This window comes from Oncorhynchus keta, chromosome 3 (assembly GCF_023373465.1).
Source record: "Oncorhynchus keta strain PuntledgeMale-10-30-2019 chromosome 3, Oket_V2, whole genome shotgun sequence".
NCBI lineage: Eukaryota > Metazoa > Chordata > Actinopteri > Salmoniformes > Salmonidae > Oncorhynchus > Oncorhynchus keta.
The window spans coordinates 6,654,275-6,678,409 of record NC_068423.1 but is presented as its reverse complement, the minus strand read 5'-3'; the positions used below and the strand labels follow the sequence as shown (position 1 = coordinate 6,678,409).

Here is a 24,135-nt window from a genome sequence, read left to right as displayed (position 1 = left end):
CCCTAGACCCACTCCAATTTGCACACCACCCCAACAGATCCACAGAAGATGCAATCTCAACCACACTGCACACTGCCCTAACCCATCTGGACAAGAGGAATACCTATGTGAGAATGCTGTTCATCGACTACAGCTCGGCATTCAACACCATAGTACCCTCCAAGCTCGTCATCAAGCTCGAGACCCTGGGTCTCGACCCCGCCCTGTGCAACTGGGTACTGGACTTCCTGATGGGCCGCCCCCAGGTGGTGAGGGTAGGCAACAACATCTCCACCCCGCTGATCCTCAACACTGGGGCCCCACAAGGGTGCGTTCTGAGCCCTCTCCTGTACTCCCTGTTCACCCACGACTGCGTGGCCATGCACCCCTCCAACTCAATCATCAAGTTTGCGGACGACACAACAGTGGTAGGCTTGATTACCAACAACGACGAGACGGCCTACAGGGAGGAGGTGAGGGCCCTTGGAGTGTGGTGTCAGGAAAATAACCTCACACTCAACGTCAACAAAACTAAGGAGATGATTGTGGACTTCAGGAAACAGCAGAGGGAACACCCCCCCTATACACATCGATGGAACAGTAGTGGAGAGGGTAGTAAGTTTTAAGTTCCTCAGCATACACATCACAGACAAACTGAATTAGTCCACTCACACAGACCGCATCGTGAAGAAGGCGCAGCAGCGCCTCTTCAACCTCAGGAGGCTGAAGAAATTCGGCTTGTCACCAAAAGCACTCACAAACTTCTACAGATGCACAATCGAGAGCATCCTGGCAGGCTGTATCACCTGCTCCGCCCACAACCGTAAGGCTCTCCAGAGGGTAGTGAGGTCTGCACAACGCATCACCGGGGGCAAACTACCTGCCCTCCAGGACACCTACACCACCCGATGTTACAGGAAGGCCATAAAGATCATCAAGGACAACAACCACCCGAGCCACTGCCTGTTCACCCCGTATCATCCAGAAGGCGAGGTCAGTACAGGTGCATCAAAGCTGGGACCGAGAGACTGAAATACAGCTTCTATATCAAGGCCATCAGACTGTTAAACAGCCACCACTAACATTGAGTGGCTGCTGCCAACACACTGACACTGACTCAACTCCAGCCACTTTAATAATGGGAATTGATGGGAAATTATGTAAAATATATCACTAGCCACTTTAAACAATGCTACCTAATATAATGTTACATACCCTACATTATTCACCTCATATGCATACGTATATACTGTACTCTATATCATCTACTGCATCCTTATGTAATACATGTATCACTAGCCACTTTAACTATGCACTTTGTTTACATACTCATCTCATATGTATATACTGTACTCGATACCATCTACTGTATCTTGCCTATGCTGCTCTGTACCATCACTCATTCATATATCTTTATGTACATATTCTTTATCCCCTTACATTGTGTATAAGACAGTAGTTTTGGAATTGTTAGTTAGATTACTTGTTGGTTATTACTGCATTGTCGGAACTAGAAGCACAAGCATTTCGCTACACTCGCATTAACATCTGCTAACCATGTGTATGTGACAAATAAAATTTGATTTGATTTGAAGTCAGGTGTGTTAGCTGGCGCAAAACTGTGACACCAATCAGGCCCTCGAGGACTGGAATTGCCCACCCCTGCCTTACAGTGAAATGTTTACTTATGAGCCCCTAACCAACAGTGCAGTTAAAAAAAAATAAGGCCAAGAGATAAAAGTAACGAGCAATTAAAAAGTAGAAGTAAAATATGACAATATATACAAGGGGGTGCCGGTACAGAGTCAATGTGCAGGGGCACCGGTTAGTTGAGGTAGTGTGTACATGTAGGTAGAATTATTAAAGTGACTATGCATAGATGACAACAGAGAGTGGGGTGGGGGAGGGGTGCTCCGGCACCACTTGCCATGCGGGAGCAGAGAGAACATTCTTTGACTTGGGTGGCTGGAGTCTTAGACAATTGTCCTGGCACCATACGGCCAGGTCTCTGACCTCCCTATAGGCTGACTCGTTGTTGTCGGTCATCAGGCCTACCACAAATGTAATGATGGTGATGGAGTCGTGCCTGGCCGTTCATGAGTGAACAGGGAGTACAGCAGGGGGCTGAGCACGCACCCCTGAGGGGCCCCTGTGTTGAGGATCAGCGTGGCAGATGTGTTGTTACTTACCCTTACCACCTGGGGGTGGCCCGTCAGGAAGTCCAGGATCCAGTTACAGAGGGAGGTGTTTAGTCCCAGGGTCCTTGGCTTATTGATGAGCTTTGAGGGCCCTATGGTGTTGAACACTGAGCTGTAGTCAATGAATAGCATTCTCACATAGGTGTTCCTTTTGCCCAGGTGGGAAAGGGCAGTGTGGGGCACAATAGAGATTGCATCATCTGTGGATCTGTTTGGGTGGTATGCATATTGGAATGGGTCTAGGGTTTCTGGGATAATGGTGTTGATGTGAGCCATGACCAGCCTTTCAAAGCACTTCATGGATGCGAGTGCTACGGGTCGTTTGTCATTTCGGCAGATTACCTTAGTGTTCTTTGGCGCAGGCACTATAGTGGTCTGCATAAAACATGTTGGTATTACAGACTCGGACAAGGAGAGATTGAAAATGTCAGTGAAGACACTTACTAGTTGGTCAGCGCATGCTCGCAGTACACATCCTGGTAATCCATCTGACCCTGCAGCCTTGTGAATGTTGACCTGTCTAAAGGTCTTACTCACATCGGCTGCGGAGAGCGCGATCACACATTCTTCCGGTATAGCTGGTGCTCTCATGCATGTTTCAGTGTTATTTGCCTCGAAGCGAGCATAGAAGTAGTTTAGCTCGTCTGGTAGGCTCGTCACTGGGCAGCTCTCGGCTGTACATCCCTTTGTAGTCTGTAATGGTTTGCAAGCCCTGCCACATCCGACAAGCGTCAGAGCAGGTGTAGTAAGACTCTATTTTAGTCCTGTATTGACGCTTTGCCTGTTTGATGGTTCTTCTGAGGGCATAGCGTGGTTTCTTATAAGCTTCCGGGTTAGAGTCCCACTCCTTGAAAGCGGCAGCTCTAGCCTTTAGCTCAGTGCGGATGTTGCCTGTAATCCATGGCTTCTGGTTGGGGTATATATGCACGGTCACTGTAGGGATGACGTCATCAATGCACTTATTGATGAAGCCAATGACAGATGTGGTGTACTCCTCAATGCCATTGGAGGAATCCTGGAACATATTCCAGTCTCTGCTAGCAAAACAGTCCTGTAGTTTAGCATCTGCTTCATCTGACCACTTTTTTATTGATCTAGTCACTGGTGCTTCCTGCTTTAATGTAAGGAGGAATCAAGAGGATAGAACTATGGTCAGATTTGCCAAATGGAGGGTGAGGGAGAGCTTTGTTTGTGTCTGTGTGTTGAGTAAAGGTGGTTCAGAGTTTTTTCCCCCCCCTCTAGTTACACATTTAATATGCCGTTAGAAATTTGGTAAAACCAATTTAAGTTTCCCTGCATTAAAGTTCCCGGCTACTCGGAGCGCTGCTTCTGGGTGAGTGTTTTCTTGTTTGCTTATGATGAAATACAGCTCATTCCATGCTGTCAATAGTTCCAGCCTCTGACTGTGGTGGTATGTAAACCGCTACGAAGAATACAGATGAAAATTCTCAAGGTAGTGTTGCGGATGAATCAGAATTAGTTAGGTAACATAGATAAATAAGATGTTTTATTTATTTATGTAATATGCTTATGTGAGATACTTGTCATTAGAATGTCTCCTTATGGACTATATTGTTGGCAGTTGCACTTTTCCCTTCTCAGCTCGGGAAAAGTCCCTTAGGGCTCAGAGAGGGGTGAGGTCAGGTTGGAACATTGTCTTCATATGTGAATGTATCTGGTAAACCATGTGAAGGGCTCCACAATGTCTGTACGCCAGTCACCCCCTCCTTTTCCCATTGGGGGGAGTTGTCTGGAACCATTGTATTACCCATCTGATGTTGCACTTATCTTTCATAGTACATGACCTAGAGGCTCACTCCCCTCAGTGAGCTTGTCCAGGAGTGGATTGTACTTGAGATGGGAGTATCTAGAGTTGACAATTGATATATGCCATTGGATGAGGTAATGTTTTGGTACTATGAAGTACCAAAACGAGATTAGAACTTCGTCTTAGAGACCAAACTGAACGATAATTTATAGCTAATGCTATCTGGCTATGGGATACTCCTCTCTCAAGTAAATGTATTTCTTTGGGAACTGTTCCTAAGATCTGTGGTTCGTCATGTAAGTTGAGAGGGGTGTATCTTGGCTATAAAAGATCTTGTTATTCTCTTATAGGCGCACTCAGAATTAATTTATAGACACTGAATTCATCTGAGAGTCAAAGGGCTATGGTGAAGCTCATATAATTAAAGATGAAGTTTAAGTATAACTCTGACTGGTGTGTGGTTTGTAAATTCTCCTCATTTAGTAATACAGGAAATTACCACGACAGTAGGTAGTGTGGTCTACAGTTTATCATGAAATACAGTGGCTTGCGAAAGTATTCACCCCTTCGGCATTTTTCCTATTTTGTTGGCTCACAACCTGGAATGAAAATAGATTTTTGGGGGGTTTGTTTCATTTGATTTACATAACATGCATATCACTTTCAAGATGCAAAATATTTTTTTGGTTGAAACAAATTAGAAATAAGACACACAAATTGAAAACTTGAGACGGCATAACTATTCAACCCCCCCCCAAATCAATAATTTGGGGGGTTATAATAATAATAACTTTCTCAGCAATTATAGCTGCAAGTCTCTTGGGGTATGTCTCTATAAGCTTGGCACATCTAGCTACTGGGATTTTTGCCCATTCTTCAAGGCAAAACTGCACCAGCTCCTTCAAGTTTGGTTCCTCTGGTGTACAAAACTCTTTAGGTCATACCACAGATTCTCAATTGGATTGACATCTGGACTTTGACTAGGCCAATCCAAGACATTTAAATGTTTCCCCTTAAACCACTCAACTGTTGCTTTCAGCAGTATGCTTAGGGTCATTGTCCTGCTGGAAGGTGAACGTCCATCCCAGTCGCAAATCTCTGGAAGACTGAAACGGGTTTCTCTCAAGGATTTCCCTGTATATAGCACTATCCATAATTTCTTCAATTTTGACCGGTTTCCCAGTCCCTCCGAAGAAAACATCCCCTCTTTGGTGCAGGGCATGTGATGTCCATAGCCCCTTCGTCGCAAAACTCCCTGATCTTCTCAAAAACATACGTTTGTCTAGCTGTGTCCAGTCCAGGTGGTGCTTGTACAGGCAGACCATCTATGGGAGGAAGGATGTCAGCGTTACGCAGCAGCTGAAACCTGGTCCCGACTGAGTCCAAACGCTCCTTTGCGACAACAACACCAGGCTCCAGAGGATCGACGCTGTAAAACAGGAAATAACCCCAAAAATTGACAAGACATTATAACCTTGCACAACATCAATTCACCTCCCAAGTTTAGATGAGAAGAATAATAATCTCACACAATGAAGTGCTGGAACTGCCTGAACTGTGGCAGCAGCCTGAAGTAAGTCAGGTGTTGTTGCCAGCCATAGCTTTCCACCAGCACAGTACCATCCTCCAGTCCAACCAGCTGTGGGATGTTGACCCTTGTTGTCCTTCACAACACCAGCAATCTCAGACAAGGTGTTTACTCTAGTCTTTCTGAAGTGCTGCTTGATGAGGCCGAAGCACCAGTCGGGGGCAAACTTGGTGTGGCCTGTGATCAAAATGTGAAGGTCCAGACTCTGGTGGAGCTTGTGCATAGTCCGCCAGGCACAATACCAGAGAACAAACTTGTTCTTCTTTTGGCCACTGCAGTTATCACAATTCAGGTCCACACGTGTTTCCCAAACTCCGTAGTTGAAGAAATGATGCATGTAGCTGGTGACTGTGCTCCTGCCTTTGCTGGATGACATGCCTTCATCAATGAAGTAGTTGACTTGTTGTGATATTCCTTTACAGCAGACACCAAACAAGCCACACTTGCGAGGAGTTAAAAAGTAGATGGGACCTGGCTGCATTGGGGTCAGAAGGATAGTGTACCTGCAAACAACAAAAGAACAGTAAGATAAGTTAATGAAACGAAAATGTAACGCAAATCGTGATATTTTTAATGCATCATTATCAGGAAAGTTTCACTTACCTACAAATGTGCAGAGTAGCAGCACTGCATACAGAAACATAATCTTGGAAACTGGAAGTTAAAACGATAACACACAGCCCGATTACACGTACCTCTGGAAAATACAGAAATAATGTGTGCTCAATAAAAGTAGTGCCAATCATGTTTGAGGTCAATTAAATAATCAAAACGTGTTGTTTATGGTTCAAATATGGTCCTTCTGTAGCTCAGTTGGTAGAGCATGGCGCTTGTAACGCCAGGGTAGTGGGTTCGATCCCCGGGACCACCCATACGTAGAATGTATGCACACATGACTGTAAGTCGCTTTGGATAAAAGCGTCTGCTAAATGGCATATATTATTATTATTAAATACCAAGTGCTGTCATCGATTCCTTGTAGAGACACCACACTGCTGCTTTTGTCACATGGCATGGCAGCAGCTTTCCACCAAAGTGTTTGTGTCCTGGGTGGCATCCTGGTATACTATTGCATTATACTCTGCGTAGTTGTTGAAGTTCACCACTCACTGCAAGTATTCATGCTTCAGGTGTAACCTGTGCTTACTTGGGACAGCTCTCTTTTTGATGGGCGGCATTAGACCATTCTCCTTGTATAACTGTTACAGGAGAGTCAGGCGTGTTCTACTGACGCTGAAGGACAAATTCCAGATAAAAAATATTTTGCCATTATTATACAATACCATCAGACACACCTGGCTAACTTGATGGGTCATGTAATCATCTGGCAAAGTTTAGTCTTTTGTTTAGACATGCTAGCTAAACAATTAACCATAATCCTAATCCATAGAGTACTAGCAATACAAACCGATTGTCATAGCTATCTGAAGTTAACCAAAAAGGTTCAATGTTAGATAACTAGCTATCTAACATTAGGCTATAACTCACAATGCGAAATCGCATTCTGAGAACATTACTACACACAGATCATATATGTAATGTTAGCTAGCGAGCCAGCCATCTGTCAGCTCGCTAGCTGACAGTAAGCTTGCAATGAAAACAACTTTCTGACAAAATTAGAAACATATAATATCTGAAACTAGCTAGATTCTTATCCATATACATGGATGAATGCTTCATGGCAGACTGCAGCCCCTTTCATTAACCTGTTAAGTCGACCCTCTACTTTTTCAAACATTCTGTTAAAAATCGTGCAACATTTCAGCGCCCTGCTACTCAGGCCAGGAATATAGTATATGCATATGATTAGTATGTGTGGATAGAAAACACTCAGACGTTTATAAAACTGGTTAAATCACGGCTGTGACTATAACAGAACGTGCGTTTCATCGAAAAGTGCAGGAAAATCTGATCACTGAAAATGGAAATAAATATCCATGCGCGACTTCAAGGAATTGTTCAAAGTGAACCGAATTAAATGAGGCCTACAGCTTCCACACGTTGTCTAGAGTCTTGTCATTTGATTCAGCTTTGATTCTTGGTCTAACCGAATCAAGGGAATCGATTCCCTCCGGTCTCCGACCGGATGTTTTGGTCGAGCTCTCCAAGACATTTTTTCGAGACAGACACCTATAGAATTGACATCGCCTCCTGATGAATTTTATCGCTTATTAACGTGTACTAATACCTAAAGTTGCATTACAAAAGTATTTCGAAGTGTTTTGTGAAAGTTTATCGTCAACTTTTTTAATTTAAAAAAATGACGTTACGTTATGAAACGCTATTTTTTTCATAGATCGATATCTAGGCTATATATGGACCGATTTAATCGGAAAAAAATACCCAATAGTGATTATGGGACATCTAGGAGTGCCAACAAAGAAGATGGTCAAAGGTAATGAATGTTTTATATTTTATTTGTGCGGTTTGTGTAGCGATGACTATGCTAATTATTTTGTTTACGTCCCCTGCGGGTCTTTTGGGGTGTTACATGCTATCAGATAGTAGCTTCTCATGCTTTCGTCCGAAAAACATTTTAAAAATCTGACTCGTTGCCTGTATTCACAACGAGTGTAGCTTTAATTCAATACCCTGCATGTGTATTTTAATGAACGTTTGAGTTTTAACTAATACTATTAGCATTTAGCGTAGCGCATTTGCATTTCCAGAGCTCTAGATGGGACGCCTGCGTGCCAGGTAGGAGCAAGAGGTTAAATAAGACGTCCTGCGTTTCCGTTTAGTTTGAACAGATTGCTTGGCCCGTTGTTGTGTCAAGTCACTCTGGTTCACACTGACCGTGTGCAATGTCATAAGGATCATCTTAAACTTTAGCCACCACCCAAACTCTGACTATTTTACTCACCCTAGCAGAGCTGTTTAGGCTGTTTATATGTTATCCAGAGTGTTGGTAGTGTCAACTGTGCTCCTATAACAATTTAATTATGCTTTTTTTGCTGACGTTTACTGACAACAGCCATATTCAACCGGTGTTCATAAATTCATCAGTTATTCTGCGCTCTGGCACACTCAGACGAGACTGCTCTGAAACAGCTGTTGCAGTGACGTTCTATTGAAATGGATACTTGCATAGTGGAGTCTTTTTTGTTAAGTTTTACTACGCAATGCACAAAAAAGCTGCGTTAGACAGGATTACCTACACATACTGACCAGCTCAAATAGACAGAAGCGTGCTATATGGCAGACCAATCCAAACTCATCTCTCAAATACATTTTGAAGGAAAGAAATTCCACAACAGGCACACCTGTTAATTGAAATGCATTCCAGGTGACTACCTCATGAAGCTGGTTGACAGAATGCTTGAGTATGCAAAGCTGTCAAGGCAAAGGGTGGCTACTTTGAAGAATATAAAATATATTTCAATTTGTTTAACACATTTTTTGGTTACTACATGATTCCAAATGTGTTATTTCATCGTTTTGATGTCTTCACTAAAATTCTGTAGAAAATAGTAAAAAATAAAGACAAACCCTTGAATGAGTAGGTGTGTCCAAACTTTTGACTGGTACTATATTTATATATATTTTTTAATTGCCTGTTTTTGGCATTAGTCCATGTCACATATCAATTTGCCAACAATGTAAAATATGTTTAGTGAGTTAATAAAGCCACATACAAACATTTCTCGATTAAGGCAGCTCCAAAATGTTTGTCTAACTCAGTGCTTTCTGTGGTGGAGGGGCAGCTGCGGAATACACAGAGTGTAGGTGTTGGTAATCTTCTTTAGTTGCGCCGTGATTGGCTCAGTGTTCCGTCACTCATGGGGACACTACGTCACCACAGAATCTTCAGGGAGAGTTAGGCAGTTTAAGCCCCCTTGGGTGTTGACATAGATTTACATTAGAAGTCCCCATCCAAGAAGGCACAAGGTCATTGGCCACAGGTAAAATGATGTCAAATCATGTTATGTCTACCGTAGCTTTGATTGGACTGATGAATGCACTAACTGTAAGTCGCTCTGGATAAGAGCATCTGCTAAATGACTCAAATGAAAATGTAAATGTAGGACAGAGTTCCTGCATTGTGGTCCAGATACACCCCTATTCTGGAGGACTAATGGCCAGACACTGCAGTCTTTATATTGCTGTGTCTGAACCAGTAACTCTGCTTACTGCACTCTAAACTCGAGGACTTGTCATTGTTTCCCAATCCAGAGTCTTTACTTGACCTGCTGATGTCTTGAGACTGATGGAAGAACACCTTTCCCACTCCACTCAACCTCCCAGTAATGTCCAGACAGAGTCTCTCACACAGCACCCGCCGGGCCAAAACAAATCTCTCTGGTTGATTAGCTGTTCTTGCTGTTCAGCAGTCACTTTGTTCAGCCCTCACTGAGAGGTTTTTGAATACTGTGTTTGAGTCCAAAGTGAGCTGGCAGAAATCAGGAGGAAGAGAAGGTCAAAGTTCTAAAGTTGTAAAGGGCAAAGTTGCAGATACCCTGTCTTTGAATCAGTGGAGAGAAATTGCAGTTAGCTAGAAACTGTCTTTCCAAATAAAACTAAATTTGTAACCAAAAATGGTTTTGTATGACCTGAAAGGGTTCTGGGACATTTCAGTGGGCCTTATAAATGATTCCAAAGAAACACATTCCAGCCCTCTTTTATTAACCAAAGGCATTTCCAGTTCAATAATAGGGTAGTAGTCTGTCACCTTGATATAATATTCAGACAACAATGAAACAATATGACGTATTTCTTCTTAATCCCGCGGTGAAGCACTGGGGTTTCGTTTCGATTTAGGCTACTCTCACTCATCACTGTGTCGAAAGTCAGCAGGCTACACAGTATTTCATAATCAAGGCTCTCTCTTATCATGTTATTACAACGTCAGCAAACATATTTTCGATGCAAAGTCCACGTGTAGCCTACAGTAAGTCTACAATAACATTTCATCATCAGTGATGTTGTCATGCATTTTCGATCTACTTCAAATGATATCCATGATGTCACACAGCCTGAGGCTCAAATAAACGTGTATTTGTCATGTGCGCCGAATTCAACAGGTAAAAAGGTATTAGGTGAACAATAGGTAAGTAAAGAAATAAAACAACAGTAAAAAGACAGTGAAAAATAAACATACAATGCAAATAGTCCGGGTAGCCATTTGATTACCTGTTTGAGTACCTGTTCAGGACTCTTATGGCTTGGGGGTAAAAACCATTTGAGAAGCCTTTTTATCCTAGACTTGGCACTCCGGTACTGCTTGCCATGCGGTAGTAGAGAGAACAGTCTGACTGGTGTAGCTGGTTCTATTAAGTCAAAAAGAAAAATAGGCCTACGTTTTTTTTTAAATTGATAACATTATGGGCTTAATATAAATAAGATATTTTTGTTCAATGGCAAACATTAAAGTAGCCCAATTTCGATTGCTACTAAATGAAATAAAACAAATAGGCTAGTTAAAATCATATTGAATAGCCTACATTATTATTTAAAGAAAATGACTCGAACAAATACATGGAAACGAAGCCTACAGAAAATGACAAACAATTGCAATTTATAGCCTCAGCTCAAGCCATGCAAATCGGAAGAAGTGTCTCAAACATGTTTAGATGCGTCCTATTCAACGCTGGCTTGGTATGACATTTACAGTAGCCTATTCGATGTGTGTGAATATTGCTAAAAACAATACATTGACTTTCCAAACACCTGTAAAACATAAACGAATATAAATGTCGTGGTAAATATGTGATCTTAATTGTTTTCCACCCGTCGCAGGTACGGAAAGTGAAACAGGTATTGGCTTCACCCTATTCGTTTTGAGAAACTATAAAGGTCGCATTCCTACAGTTAAGATGGTATACCTAAACATTAGCAACAAGACCGTGACATTTGACATAGCTAAGCCTGTTTTGTATTACAAATATATACTTTTTTTGCTCTACGTCTCGTTTTCATTACCAACATGCATAGGCCTACGAAGTCTTTGCTTATTTGTTTGTTGCTAACCCTGTGCAATGGTTTCTCGGTGGGCTGCAGATGGATGGACGATCACAAATTCCTACAACACAGTGAGACCTTAATGAACTTACTCAATATTATGGTGAGTAGATACTTATATTTTTGTTATTCTAAACCATTGCTGTAATTGTATCGTGCCAACAGAAATTGAAGCTGAATTCTATGATTTTGAATATTGTACATTAATTATTGAATGTATACATTGAATTTGTATTTATCATGTTTTTTTTTCTCTCTTAAACATAGGGTGGGGAGTTTACTACAGACAGTGTGGACATACCTTTCCCAGAGGACCTGTACGAGCAAGCTGAACATTTACCAGTAAGTTAGGCAGTCTTGTGAGATAGTCAACCTTTAGCATGGGATGTACTGGTGCACAGAGGATGTATGCATTAGCATTGTACTGACATTCCAGAAAAATGAACACCCCGACATTATTGTATGTCCATCATTAACTATTTTGATTGGCAAATATGAATTAATTTAGTACGGATCAGGTTAAAGTAATTTCCTCATGTCTTTCATTTTACAGACTGATGACACAATTTGGTTCATCCTCCAAACCCTTGACAAGATCGCTGAGCTGTTTGATGGAGAACTACACTCTGTCTGGGACGAGAAGAAAGTGGAGATCTTCCTCAATGTTCTCACCAGTCAGTCGGATGGCCTTCAGTCATGTGTAAGTATAACGTCTTCATATTCTACAGCTGGAATAGGACTTCTCTAGCCTGGTCCAAGATATGTTTGTGCTCTCTTACCAACTCAGTTGGACATTGACAACAGATCAAGTTGTCAAAACAGATCTAGGACCATGCATGCTAGACATTTTAATATGAGCACATGTTCATTTGAATGAATGGACTTGAGTCTCAGAGATTTGGAGGAATGCAATATCTATATTGAGAACGTTACTTTTATTCCACAAACATACTGTAACTATAGTGCAATTCTTTCTCCTCAAATAATTTAAACTACTCACACTTGTGTTATACTTTAATGGGCCTTTTGTTTAAATTGGTAATGTATTTGTAGGGAAACACAATGCATTGAAAATAACTTATAGAAGATACAAACATTCAGTCATGCTTTTATCATCAATCCAGGTTAGGGCCCAGAAAAAAAATAGCAAGAATCTGCAAATGTACTTCAAGAGGCTGAACAACCACGTCCTTAAAAGAATGGTGAGTTTTTATTGAAATAATATTTCATATGTGGCCATAATGAGATGAATCATCATGGTCACATTGAGCCATTGGATCCCGTTTTACAATAATCTTCTACATACAGTACCAGTAAAACTTTTGGACACACCTACTCATTCAAGGGTTTTATTTTGTTTTTTAGAATAATAGTGAAGACATCAAAACTATGGAATAACACATATGGAATCATGTAGTAACCAAAAAAGTGTTAAACAAATGTAAATATATGCCAAGAGTGCAAAGCTGTCATCAAGGCAAAGGTTGGCTATTTTGAAGAATCTCAAATATAAAATATATTTTGATATATTTTGAAAACACTTTTTTTGGTTACTACATGATTCCATATGTGTTATTTCATGGTTTTAATGTCTTCACTATTATACAATGTAAAAAAAGAAAGAAAAACCTTTGAATGAGTAGGGGTGTCTAAACTTTTGACTGGTAATGCATGTGTCCATAACAATATACTGTACATACATTGAAAATGGTAGTTACACTGGAAAGTACAGTGTAAGTACATTGTATTTGTAAATACAAAAATAAATACATGATTCAATTTGGCTAAACCTTCCCTCATCCAATAATTGTTGTTTATTTGACAAATACTTGAAACTGTTCATGGTGTAAACAGATTTAACAATGTGTACCTATCTACACTGCAGTAACATGTACTTGTTTAATTTAGGGCTCAATTGAATCCTTAATGCTAAAGAGCTGCGCTACAGTGCGATAGAAATTTAAAGGCAATGTTCCCTTCTGTATGATGAGGGTATTCTGATTTTCAACTGCTAATATGTTTGTGGCTTTGTCACCAATCTGCAGGCATACAGTGCTCATGCATGGGAGCTGGTCAGGAAAGAGGTTAGGACACATCTGAGGAGGCTGGTTCTTCTGGGTTCAGCTACAGAAAACAGCATCTAAACTCAGCAACGCAATAATTATCGTCACGTATGAGTGACGTCATGTATTTCGCCTGTTTCTTTGTATGTTCTATGATATGTTTATTAATTCCACATGGAAATGTGTTGTTTTTTTTATCTGGTTTTAAATCTATTTATTTATTAACTATTATTTATTCTGTTGATGATTGCTGGATACATTTTTATACACAAAATTACTGTAGATGTATGCTTTTACCTGCTACTTCATTAAATGCATTTTTGACTACATATGGATTTGGCAATCACTGTTTAACAGTATATGGTATAGTAATAGTTTTCATAACAACAATCGAGCTTAGGCATTGTGATGTTTTTGAAAAAAATGACAGCTCTAGACAAAAACAACTTTCTCTCGAGACTAATTGTTTTTTTTTTGTCTTTAGACATTTAAGGCAAAGTCCACTTTACAATGCTGCCATATCATAGTACAGGCAAGAGTTTAACATTATTAGCAATCAGCAATGGGACGGCCTACATATTTATCCAGGCCACATGTCCACTTAACAAAACACCCACATTGATACAATTTGAAGGGGCGTGATCAGGTCGAGTATTTACAACTGAAACAGGAGAAGCTGAAAAGAGAAAGCCTTTCTATGGACAAGCCTCGTTAAACAAGCATTGCAATAACTAACTTTTGTCGCATTCACCCTATTATATAACAATCAAAATAGTAGCACCGACTCAAAACTCCTTTTATAGAGACACCAAATCGAGCACAACTGAAAAGAATACATGAACACATTTGAGATGAGAGAAAAACATGCGATTAGAAAAACAGGAATCAACAATCTGTTCCTCTACGTGCATCTTCTATAGGAGGTATCGAAAAGAACACGCGCGCATGTATTCTAAAATGACATTACCCATATGGATGGATCTATAACATGAAGAAATAGTGGTCATCTGAACAAATCACTAAACATAAGATACATCCTGTAACACCATGGATGAGACATTGGCCTTTGAGTCCAGGGCCGTATTCATATTGCATCTCAGAGTAGGGTTGCAGATCTTTGATCAGATCCCCCTTGTCTATTCATTTTCATCTGAGGCAAAAACTGATCATAGATCAGAAGTCCTACTCTGAACGCTTAACGAATACGGGCCGGATAGGCATTGAGATGCATTGGATGACAGGAGAGCTCAGTCGCCATCTCCGCGCCGATGCAGCTCACTCCTGCTTCCAAGCTGCAGCAGCCTCTGCTGGCCCAGGCTGAGCATACACTGAGATGTCCTCATACAGATCACCACAATGCTCGATCTCCAAGCCCTGCATGTGTCAAATACAGAAAAAGGGCGTGGGGGTGGGGGTGTACTATTTACTACATTACAACTAAACGTATTGTGATGAAATGTAATTTTGTGCACATGCAATGAATACACTCGTACAAATAAATACAAAAGTAGGCTACAGTTTATGTACAATGTGCTGCTTTTACATGAATTCCATTTGTTAATGACAATTTGATGGTTATGCTGTTGGTATGTCTTTACTGGTACATCAACAAGTTGATTGTGTAAAGCAAGTTAAAGCAGAAGTAGTACCTAAATATTTCCGTACTATTTGAATTAGAAGCAGTGCTTAAGGAAGATGAAGCCCCAGCATGAATATAAAAAAAATGGGGGGGCAAAATAAGAAGTGTACGCTGGAATGATGACACTCAACATGCACAAACACACACAAAAAAGAAACAACACCACCTTAGCAAATGCTAAAATGAAAACATTTTGTTATCCACATTATGACAATGGTAACAAACAAGCTGTGGTTGAAGAGTCACCGAAGCAGAGAGAGCGAGAAAGAGAGAGAGAGAGAGAGAAAGAAGCATGCAGCTGTGAGGAAAAACACAATTTCCTGTTTGTCACTGATAGCCGATCTTGTCTAAAGTTAGGCTGATTCCACTATTGTTGCTAATGTTAACAAAAATATTAGTGTCACAGCTCCTAATGTGGGACTTTGACTGTGGAAAATCACCTCCACTTAGTCTATTGCGCATATTGAACATTCATGATACTCTGTACAGCCTAACCTATGAATTGTGCACCCATGAAATGCCGTATCAACCTACTCAGTGACACCCACAGAAGACAACTTTGTAGAGTTTACACAAATATTAGCGTCATAGCTCTTATAGCAGGACATTGACTGGATGAAGTCACCTCCTCATGAATATTCAACACACATACTGGACTAAGTGGGGAGGGGACTTGTCAAAATCCCGCAATAAGAGCTACAGAATGACAACAACAACAAACACAAAACTCTACAGAGTTGTCTTCTGTGGGTGTCACTGAGTAGGTTGATTACGCCATTTCATGGGTGCACATTCCATAGATAAGTCTGTACAGTGTACACGTATACCCACAATGCAATTCTGAAGTTTAATACATTTAGAGTGCGATTTCAACTGGTTTAATTTGATTTAGAACTAACAGGGCTGGAATTAATCTACCGGTAGCCTATGTGCCGTGTATAGGTATCTTATTTTGAATCTATTTTAAGACATAACATAAGGAAATCTTTGTTGGTTATATGCTGACTGTAATTACCCACCAATTGATGTAACCTACAGGTGTCGGATCTTAATTTGATCACCCTGTTGATGCAGGAAACTTGTAGTGTATTGAAGGCTTCTAAAGTTTTTTTTAAATGTCAAACTTGATTTTCCCTAACATAAATGGTATCAACCCCTCCCCAAAAAATGTACATTAATAACAATCCACACAGTAACCAACACTACCCTGCGGAAATGAAATTAGCATAATAAAAACATCCCCATAAAAATCCTTCTGTTAAAACTCGAGATATCAGTTGTTTTGCATGGGCTGCATTTCAATCCCTATTTTTTTCCCCGTAAAGTAACATGCGCAGAATGTAAGGTTGTTTGGTGCACACGAATAGGTGTCCTGAACAAAGGTTGCACAGCCACTCCAGAATGAGAAATTGTGCGGTAACAGTAGATACTTTCTGGTACTATACGGTAGTTAATAATGGTAATGATACCAAATGGTTCTGAGTGGTATACGTTTTAATGGTTCCCAAAGGAACTCAAATAATTTACAGTGTTACTTTCGCATCGTAAAATAGGTGCAACCTGATTTTCAATAGGCCTACATTCCTTAAACAGACATGAATTCAAACAGAATTGACTCAAACTCTGACGTGTTGTCCTTTTAATATGAACCAAATTGTTACACTGCAGCCTATTGCAGCATACAAGATAGTAGGGAGATCATATAGAGAATTGAGGTGGTTTTAGCTCCACTTTCATCAAAAACCACAGAAGACCCTGTTATCATCATTAGCATACTGTACCTCATAGATGTGATCATGTTCAGGTTCTTCATAAATGGCATCTTCCTTTTTCAACTGAAAGAAAATTAGAGACAATTGAAAACAATTCTGCATAATAAAAACCAAGTATTAAATTGTACATATTACACCATATTTTACACATACTGTATCACACAGTGTACCCTCTCACCTTTGTGTCAAAATAATGAAACTTTTGAAAAGCTCGAAGATCAGAATGTAAGTAGTCAATGTGAATAAATGATTTAATCTGTTTTGTTGTGTCAGGTACATTCAAACATATTGAAATCACACCAGATAATGCATTAAAATACATAATTTTTTTTTTAGCTGAGGTTTTTATTGTGTCATGCGACTCACCAGGGATTGGTGGCGTAGCAGTGGGGCAAGAGCAAACAGCGTTAAGAGTAACGCCTGGAGAAATATCAAAGCATCCTTCAGCTTGCTTCTCCTTTCTGCATTTTCACTGTTAGAGGGTCCTTTATACACACACACACACACACACACACACACACACACACACACACACACACACACACACACACACACACACACACACACACACACACACACACACACACACACACACACACACACACACACACACACACACACACACACAGAGAGAGAGAGATAATTACGAGTTTGTAAATTTGCAAATTGCGAGTTTGTAAATTTGCAAATTACGAGTTTTGACAATCTATGACCATCTTTAAATCCGAGGACGACAATGATGCGGATTATATATATATTTTTAATCATAGTAGTTAATAAAGCAATACATATCCTTAAACAGATGCCATCCCATTGACAAAAACGATTCCAAATAGTTTTCAACCAATCATTCTTAACATTTTATGTCACCATCCGAGATTGCATTGGGCTATACTGTAGTCTACTTACTGAGCACTTGAAGCTCTGTCCCTGGCCCCCAGGTGATGTTGTTAATCAGACAAAAGTAAAATCCGGTGTCCTCCGTCTCTACATGTCTGAGTTCGATCGAGGCGTTTCGTAACATGCTCTTCTGCCTCACAGTGACCCGGTCCCCCTCTATCTTCTTCCCAGTGGTGTTGTATTCTGAGGCCTTGTACCATTCCACCGTGGCAGGCTGGTTTCGGTCCGACACCACACAGAATATGGCCACAGTGCGATTGGTCTTCACCCCATAGAAACGAGGCTTCTGGGTGACCTGTAGGGGGCTGTTTAAAGCCACTGGAGAGACGTATGGGATGAGAGACACAAGGTTTGGTCAGTGAGACAGGTGATGGAAGCGTTGAACTATTTTATAAAACCTACTGCTGTTAAATTAACATGATTCATTAGCAAATGTTGTCAGATATTTGTTATGAGGAAATGGCAATTATCACATAGATAATCAAACACTAAACTTTCACATAATTCCTGTAATCTTTCGTATCTGATTAATTATATAATATATAAATGTGTAAGCGTGTTAGACATCAGTATATGAAATAATGTATAAACCTACCCAAGCTATTTCAAATGACCGTATGCCTGTTTTACAGTAACAGCCTAATAACTATTCTGCTTATTTTACAATGACACAAAACGACGAAGTAAGTGTAAAAAAAAAACCATCATAAATGAATGGCTAATACCAATATTACAATGGATTAAACAATCTTGGATGTAACAAATTGTACATGGATCACAACTAAATGTTTATTACAGATATATTGTGAGGTTAGTTTGACTTCCTCTTTTACACAGATGGGCAGGAAACAATGCTGGAGACGTGGTCCAATGCAACAACAACACAAAATACTTGCAAAACAAACGTTTATAAATATCCAACATGTCAAATATTTGGAAATATCGATACAAAGATAACTTCAAGAGCAGCGTAAATGTAATGCTGGGGGGTAACGTGATGACTCTAGTGTTTTATGTCTCATTTTGTCAGCACACATGCTAGGAATCACTCTTAAAACAAGTCAGTGTACCAATCTCTTACCTGAGAGGTTCACAAAGGCGAGCCCACAACATCCAACCAGTAGCCAGCACATGGCGGTCAACATTACTACTGTAGATTGCAAAAGCACAAGTTGTACGAGCCCCAAAATAATCTATGCAGAACAGCAAATTGACTGTAGCGTGGAGAGAGACACCAGCATCAGTGGGTGTGACCACTGTTTGGTTGCGCATGCCCCATTCAAGATAATCAAACAAATAAGAGACAGGATATGATTAAAGGGATAGTTCACCCACATTTCAAAATTGCAATCTTGCTTGACTTTCATGTTAGTTTTGAAAATGCCAAAGATAGCGGATGGTAGCAGTGGCGACATAAACAGCCCCAAAGAGTGAATTGTATTCGTGAAGTGAATTGCACTGAATTGTCTTTGTCTACAGACTGCTTACAAGGTAAGGAAACAAAATGTGAATTTGTCATTTGGTTGAGCTATCCCTTTAAGTTGCAAACTACCAAACACAAACTGAAGTCACACACTAACACTTATGACCCAAGTTCATTAAACTGCCTTTAGAAAACAATTAGTCGACAAACAGTTAACATTTTCCAACAAACATCTTTCCTCTGCAACTTGTGTCCACATAGGGTCTATTCAAATAAAGTGTACTCGTGTGATATTTTACATAATCCGCTCAAACATGCTTATCAGAGCCCCCTATTTTAAAATGGATACCCCTCCCTTCCATACCTCATGTGACATACCTTATGATAAAGCAATGTGGTGCTGTGTGTTTAGAATGATCTGCTGCAACATGTTGGGCTGGTAACATGTAGGCCAGTGGTTCTCAAACTGGAGGACCCGAACCCCTGAGCCAGTGGTCACAAAAAGGTTATGGGGGATTGAGAGTGTGAAACATCTGCCTCTGATTCCAAAGGGCCAAAGGATGAAAGTTTGAATCCAGCGATGGAAAGTTGTTTTTAACAATTGTTTTTGCTTGTTTGTGCCTCTGATTCCAAAGGTTGCAAGTTTGAATCCAGCAATAGAAAGTGTTTTTATTTTATTTTTGTTTTAAGCCTATCCCTTACCTTAACCCAGGTAACGACCCCATTTTGAAATCTGCTACTTGTGACCCTCAACTGTGAGTATGTCATTATTTGGGGCTATAGCAGTCAATTGCATAACATTCTGCCAGTATTTCTGATTGTCCTCTCAACTTCGATAACATACAGTACTTTTAACGTAGGGCTATGACAGTCAACTGCAAAATATTCTGACATAATGTCTCTAATGCGTGTACAAGACAATTGGGAACTCGGAAATCTCCGACTTCCGACTTCAGTGGTTCAAGACAACTGGAAACTCAGAAGGAAAACGTGCACCGACTGGGAAAAATAGTTTTGAACAGTCATCCAACTCGGAATTCCAAGTCGGCAACTCGGGCCTCTTTCTAAAGATCCGACTTTCCGACCTGAAGAACACTGAAGACATGATTTGACCTAGTTCTTTTTTCCCAGAGTTCCCAGTTGTCTTGAAAGCACCATTGTCTCAACAACACAAATTAGATGGGAGTGCTTGATGTATGTCGTGTAGGAAGGAGCATTTTCTTGAATCATTCCGATTCAAGCGCCACGATCTAAGGGCACTCTCTGGTTTCATTTTATCTTTTAGATTTCAATCATTTTCATTTCGATTTTTAAGGTTTTTAACCACATTACAATGACTTTGAGATAGAAAGACAATATGTTTTAATTTTGCAGGGGGAATTGTGGAAATTTTCCAGCAACCATAATTCCCTATCAGGTGACCCCTAGTTTGGGAACCACTGCCTTAACCATTCAGAGTTCATTCCTAACCTTAAGATTTAGAAGTTAATGCCTCTGATTCCAAAGGTTGCAAGTTTGAATCAAGTATTTCTGGATTTGATCTTGCAACCTTGGCAGGGGCTTATTGTGTTTAAGGTAAGGGTTAACGTTTGGGATTGGTTGAAAAGAAAAATGTCAAAAACATCTTTCTATTGCTGGATTCAAACTTTTGATTCTTATTTATTATTTGATTCTTCCAGGCAACTTCGAAATTTGATGTTTGAGAAACATGGATGAATGTCTAATACATTTTGTCTAGTTTTGCCTGGAAAAAGCAGAGTATATTAATATTATCCACATAAAATACAGTTTAGCAATCTGTTACGGCGCATCTTTGCCAGAACAACCTGGCGATTTCATCAATAATTTTCATATTTCACATTTTCGTGCTTAGTTTAGGCGGGTTTGGCTGGTTTTAACCTGGTCTCAGAGCATTTTGTATTATTCTGTAGGTAAACACAAGATATTGTGCATTGACATGATTGGTTGACGGTAGGTGGAGGCGGAAGGTCCTGTAGAAACACAAACGTACTTCCTTGACAACCTCCTTCACAATAGCTCCACTCTGCTACGCTAAGCGCAATAAGTATGAAAGCCCTGATGTCTGCAGAGTCTGCATCTCTGTAAATGCTGTATGGCCACTTCAGAGGTTGGATTGACCATGCAGAGCCTTTACGGCTGAGCCTACAGGTAGGCAGTATGATCCTGCTTGCTCTGGTCTCCAGAGAAGTGACATGGTATCCCTAGTTGATATTGGCTGCTAATATGAATTACTTCCAGGCCAAAATGCAGGTGTACAACTCAGTGTATTTCTGTATCTTTCGTTTTGAAAATACGTCACTGTTTATGGCTGTAATGACAGGCTACATTTGTGCACCGATTGTGCGCACATGCATGAACCACTGATGTAGACCAAGCTGAGTGATGCTGGAGATAGATTGCTGTAAAATGTGTTGTAAATGAATGAGTAATTATCCATACCGTGATTTATATTTGAAAGTTGCATTTAAATATTTTCACAGCACATCATTTGTTTGTGAATCATTACTCATGTATCTACAATACAATATCTCCATAATGATTCCTTTGCTCGTGTTAGTCACTACCACAATTCTCAGGGGAAATTCAGGATCATTTTTGCTTTTTTGGGGGAAATATATGTATTGAGGCTTTTATGAAATCCACTTTAAAAAAGTGCTTTGATGCACCACTAGTCCTCTGGGGCGGGGGTGATGCAGTCGCTGAAGTGTCTTACATGGTTCCTTGTTTTTTACTTTAAAAAATGTATGTCCGTGCTCAGATAAGAACCAGGCTGATGCCTGCAAAATGCTACATCAATGAATTTTGCTCCATGGTATGTACCAGATTTATGCACAGTAAGAATGCACAAAGCACCAGAAACATAGTGACGAAACATAACCATGTGTCTCAGACGCAGATTTTTTTTTTAAAGTAAGTAAATGTGTCGTGGCCTAGGTCTATGCCTCCGAAACACAAATACTGCTGCATCATGGGTTTGAATACGGCCCACTTCTATTTCAGCACACTTTTTCTATCTACAAAAGTATGTGGATTGGCTATTTCAGCCACACCCGTTGCTAACAGGTGTATAAAATCGAGCACGCAGTCATGAAATCTTCATAGACACACATTACCAGAAGAATGACCTTACTGAAGAGATCAGTGACTTTCAATGTGGCACGGTCATAGGATGCTACCTTTCAAACAAGTCAGTTTGTAAAATGTCTGCCCTGCTTGAGCTTCCCCGGTTAACTGTCAGTGCTGTTAATATGAAGTGGAAACTTTTAGGAGCAACAACGGCTCAGCTGGGAAGTGGTATGCCACACAAGCGTACAGAATTGGACCGCCGAGGGCTGAATCGAGTAGTGAGTAAAAATCATCTGTCCTCGGTTGCAACACTCACTACCTAGTTCCAAACAGCCTCTGGAAGCAACATCAACACAAAAACTGTTCGTTGGAAGCTTCATGAAAAGTGTTTCCATGGCTGGGCAGCCACACACAAGCCTAAGATCACCATGCGCAATGCCAAGCATCGGCTGGGGCGGTGTAAAACTTGCCGCCATTGGACTCTGGAGCATTGGAAATGCGTTTTCTGGAGTAATGAATCACACTTCGCCATCTGGCAGTCTGACGGACAAATCTGGGTTTGGCGGATGCCAGGAGAATGCTACTTGCCCGAATGCATAGTGCCACCAACTGTAAGATTTGGTGGAGGAGGAATAATTGTCTGGGGATGTTTTTCATGGTTTGGGCTGTGCCCCTTAGTTCCAGTGAAGGGAAATCTTATTGCTACATTCTAGATGATTCTGTGCTTCCAACTTTGTGGCAACAGTTTGGGGAAGGCACTTTTCTGTTTCAGCATGACAATGCACAAAGTGAGGCCCATACAGAAATGGTTTGTCGAGATCGGTGTGGAAGAACTTGACTGGCCTGCAAAGAGCCCTAACCTCAACCCCATCGAACACCTTTGGTATGAATTTGAATGCAGACTGCGAGCCAGGCCTAATCACCCAACATCAGTGCCCGACCTCACTAATACTCTTCTAGCTGAATGGAAGCAAGTCCCCGCAGGAATGTTCCAGCGTCTGGTCGAAATCCTTCCAAGGAGAGAGGAGGATGTGGTAGCAGCAAAGGGGGGACCAACTCCATATTAATGCCCATGATTTTCGCATGAAATGTTCGACGAGCAGGTGTCCACACACTTTTGGCCATGTAGTGTGGATATCGTGCATTTAGAAAGTATTCAGACCCCTTCACTTTTTCAAATAGTTTACATTACAGAGGGAAAATACAAGTTAATCAATTTTAGGATAAGGCTGTAAAAAAATGTGGAAAAAGGGGTCTGAAAACTTTCTGAATGCACTGTGTATATATACAGTACCAGTGAAAAGTTTGGACACACCTACTCATTCAAGGGTTTTTCTTTATTTTTACTATTTTCTACATTGTAGAATAAGTATGAAATAACACATATGGAATCATGTAGTAACAAAAAAGGGCTAAACAAACCAAAATATATTTAATATTTGAGATTCTTCAAAGTAACCACCCTTTGCCTTGATGACAGCATTGCACACTCTTGGCATTCTCTCAGCCAGCTTCATGAGGTATTCCTCTGGAATGCATTTGAATTAACAGGTGTGCCTTGTTAAAAGTTTCTTTGTGGAATTCCCGCAAAACACCAGTCTCAACGTCAACAGTGAAGAGGCAACTCCGGGATGCTGGCCTTCTAGGCAGAGTTGAAAAGAAAACGCCATATCTCAGACTGGCCAATAAAAAGAAAAGATTAAGATGGGCAAAAGAACACAGACACTTGACAGAGGAACTCTGCCTAGAAGGCCAGGATC

General features: G+C 40.6%; 2 protein-coding genes and 1 long non-coding RNA gene across 4 annotated transcripts; 1 reads left to right on the top strand and 2 right to left on the bottom strand.

Annotated features, from left to right (window-relative positions):
• Positions 1–5,909: 5,909 nt before the first annotated feature.
• LOC118365490 (uncharacterized) lies at positions 5,910–10,508 on the bottom strand. Its single transcript, XR_004821776.2, has 3 exons — positions 9,169–10,508; positions 6,137–6,230; positions 5,910–6,036 (listed from the first exon to the last, which is right to left on the bottom strand). It is a non-coding gene; the product is annotated as an uncharacterized LOC118365490 (long non-coding RNA).
• Positions 5,953–13,883, top strand: ifnphi4 (interferon phi 4). Of its 2 annotated transcripts, XM_035747625.2 has the most exons (6): positions 5,953–6,056; positions 11,531–11,594; positions 11,759–11,833; positions 12,045–12,191; positions 12,616–12,693; positions 13,537–13,684. In XM_035747625.2, the coding sequence occupies exons 1-6, from the start codon at positions 5,998–6,000 to the stop codon at positions 13,633–13,635; spliced, it is 522 nt and encodes a 173-aa protein (XP_035603518.1). In that variant the 5' UTR covers positions 5,953–5,997; the 3' UTR covers positions 13,636–13,684. The 2 variants fall into 2 exon arrangements, with proteins under 2 accessions (XP_035603518.1, XP_035603508.1); XM_035747615.2 differs by lacking the exon at positions 5,953–6,056 and having other exon boundaries at positions 10,517–11,594; positions 13,537–13,883.
• On the bottom strand, positions 12,408–19,124 carry cd79b (CD79b molecule, immunoglobulin-associated beta). The gene is made up of 5 exons (XM_035747605.2): positions 18,947–19,124; positions 17,875–18,183; positions 17,332–17,450; positions 16,975–17,028; positions 12,408–14,928 (listed from the first exon to the last, which is right to left on the bottom strand). The coding sequence occupies exons 1-5, from the start codon at positions 19,008–19,010 to the stop codon at positions 14,830–14,832; spliced, it is 645 nt and encodes a 214-aa protein (XP_035603498.1). The 5' UTR covers positions 19,011–19,124; the 3' UTR covers positions 12,408–14,829.
• Positions 19,125–24,135: the final 5,011 nt, after the last annotated feature.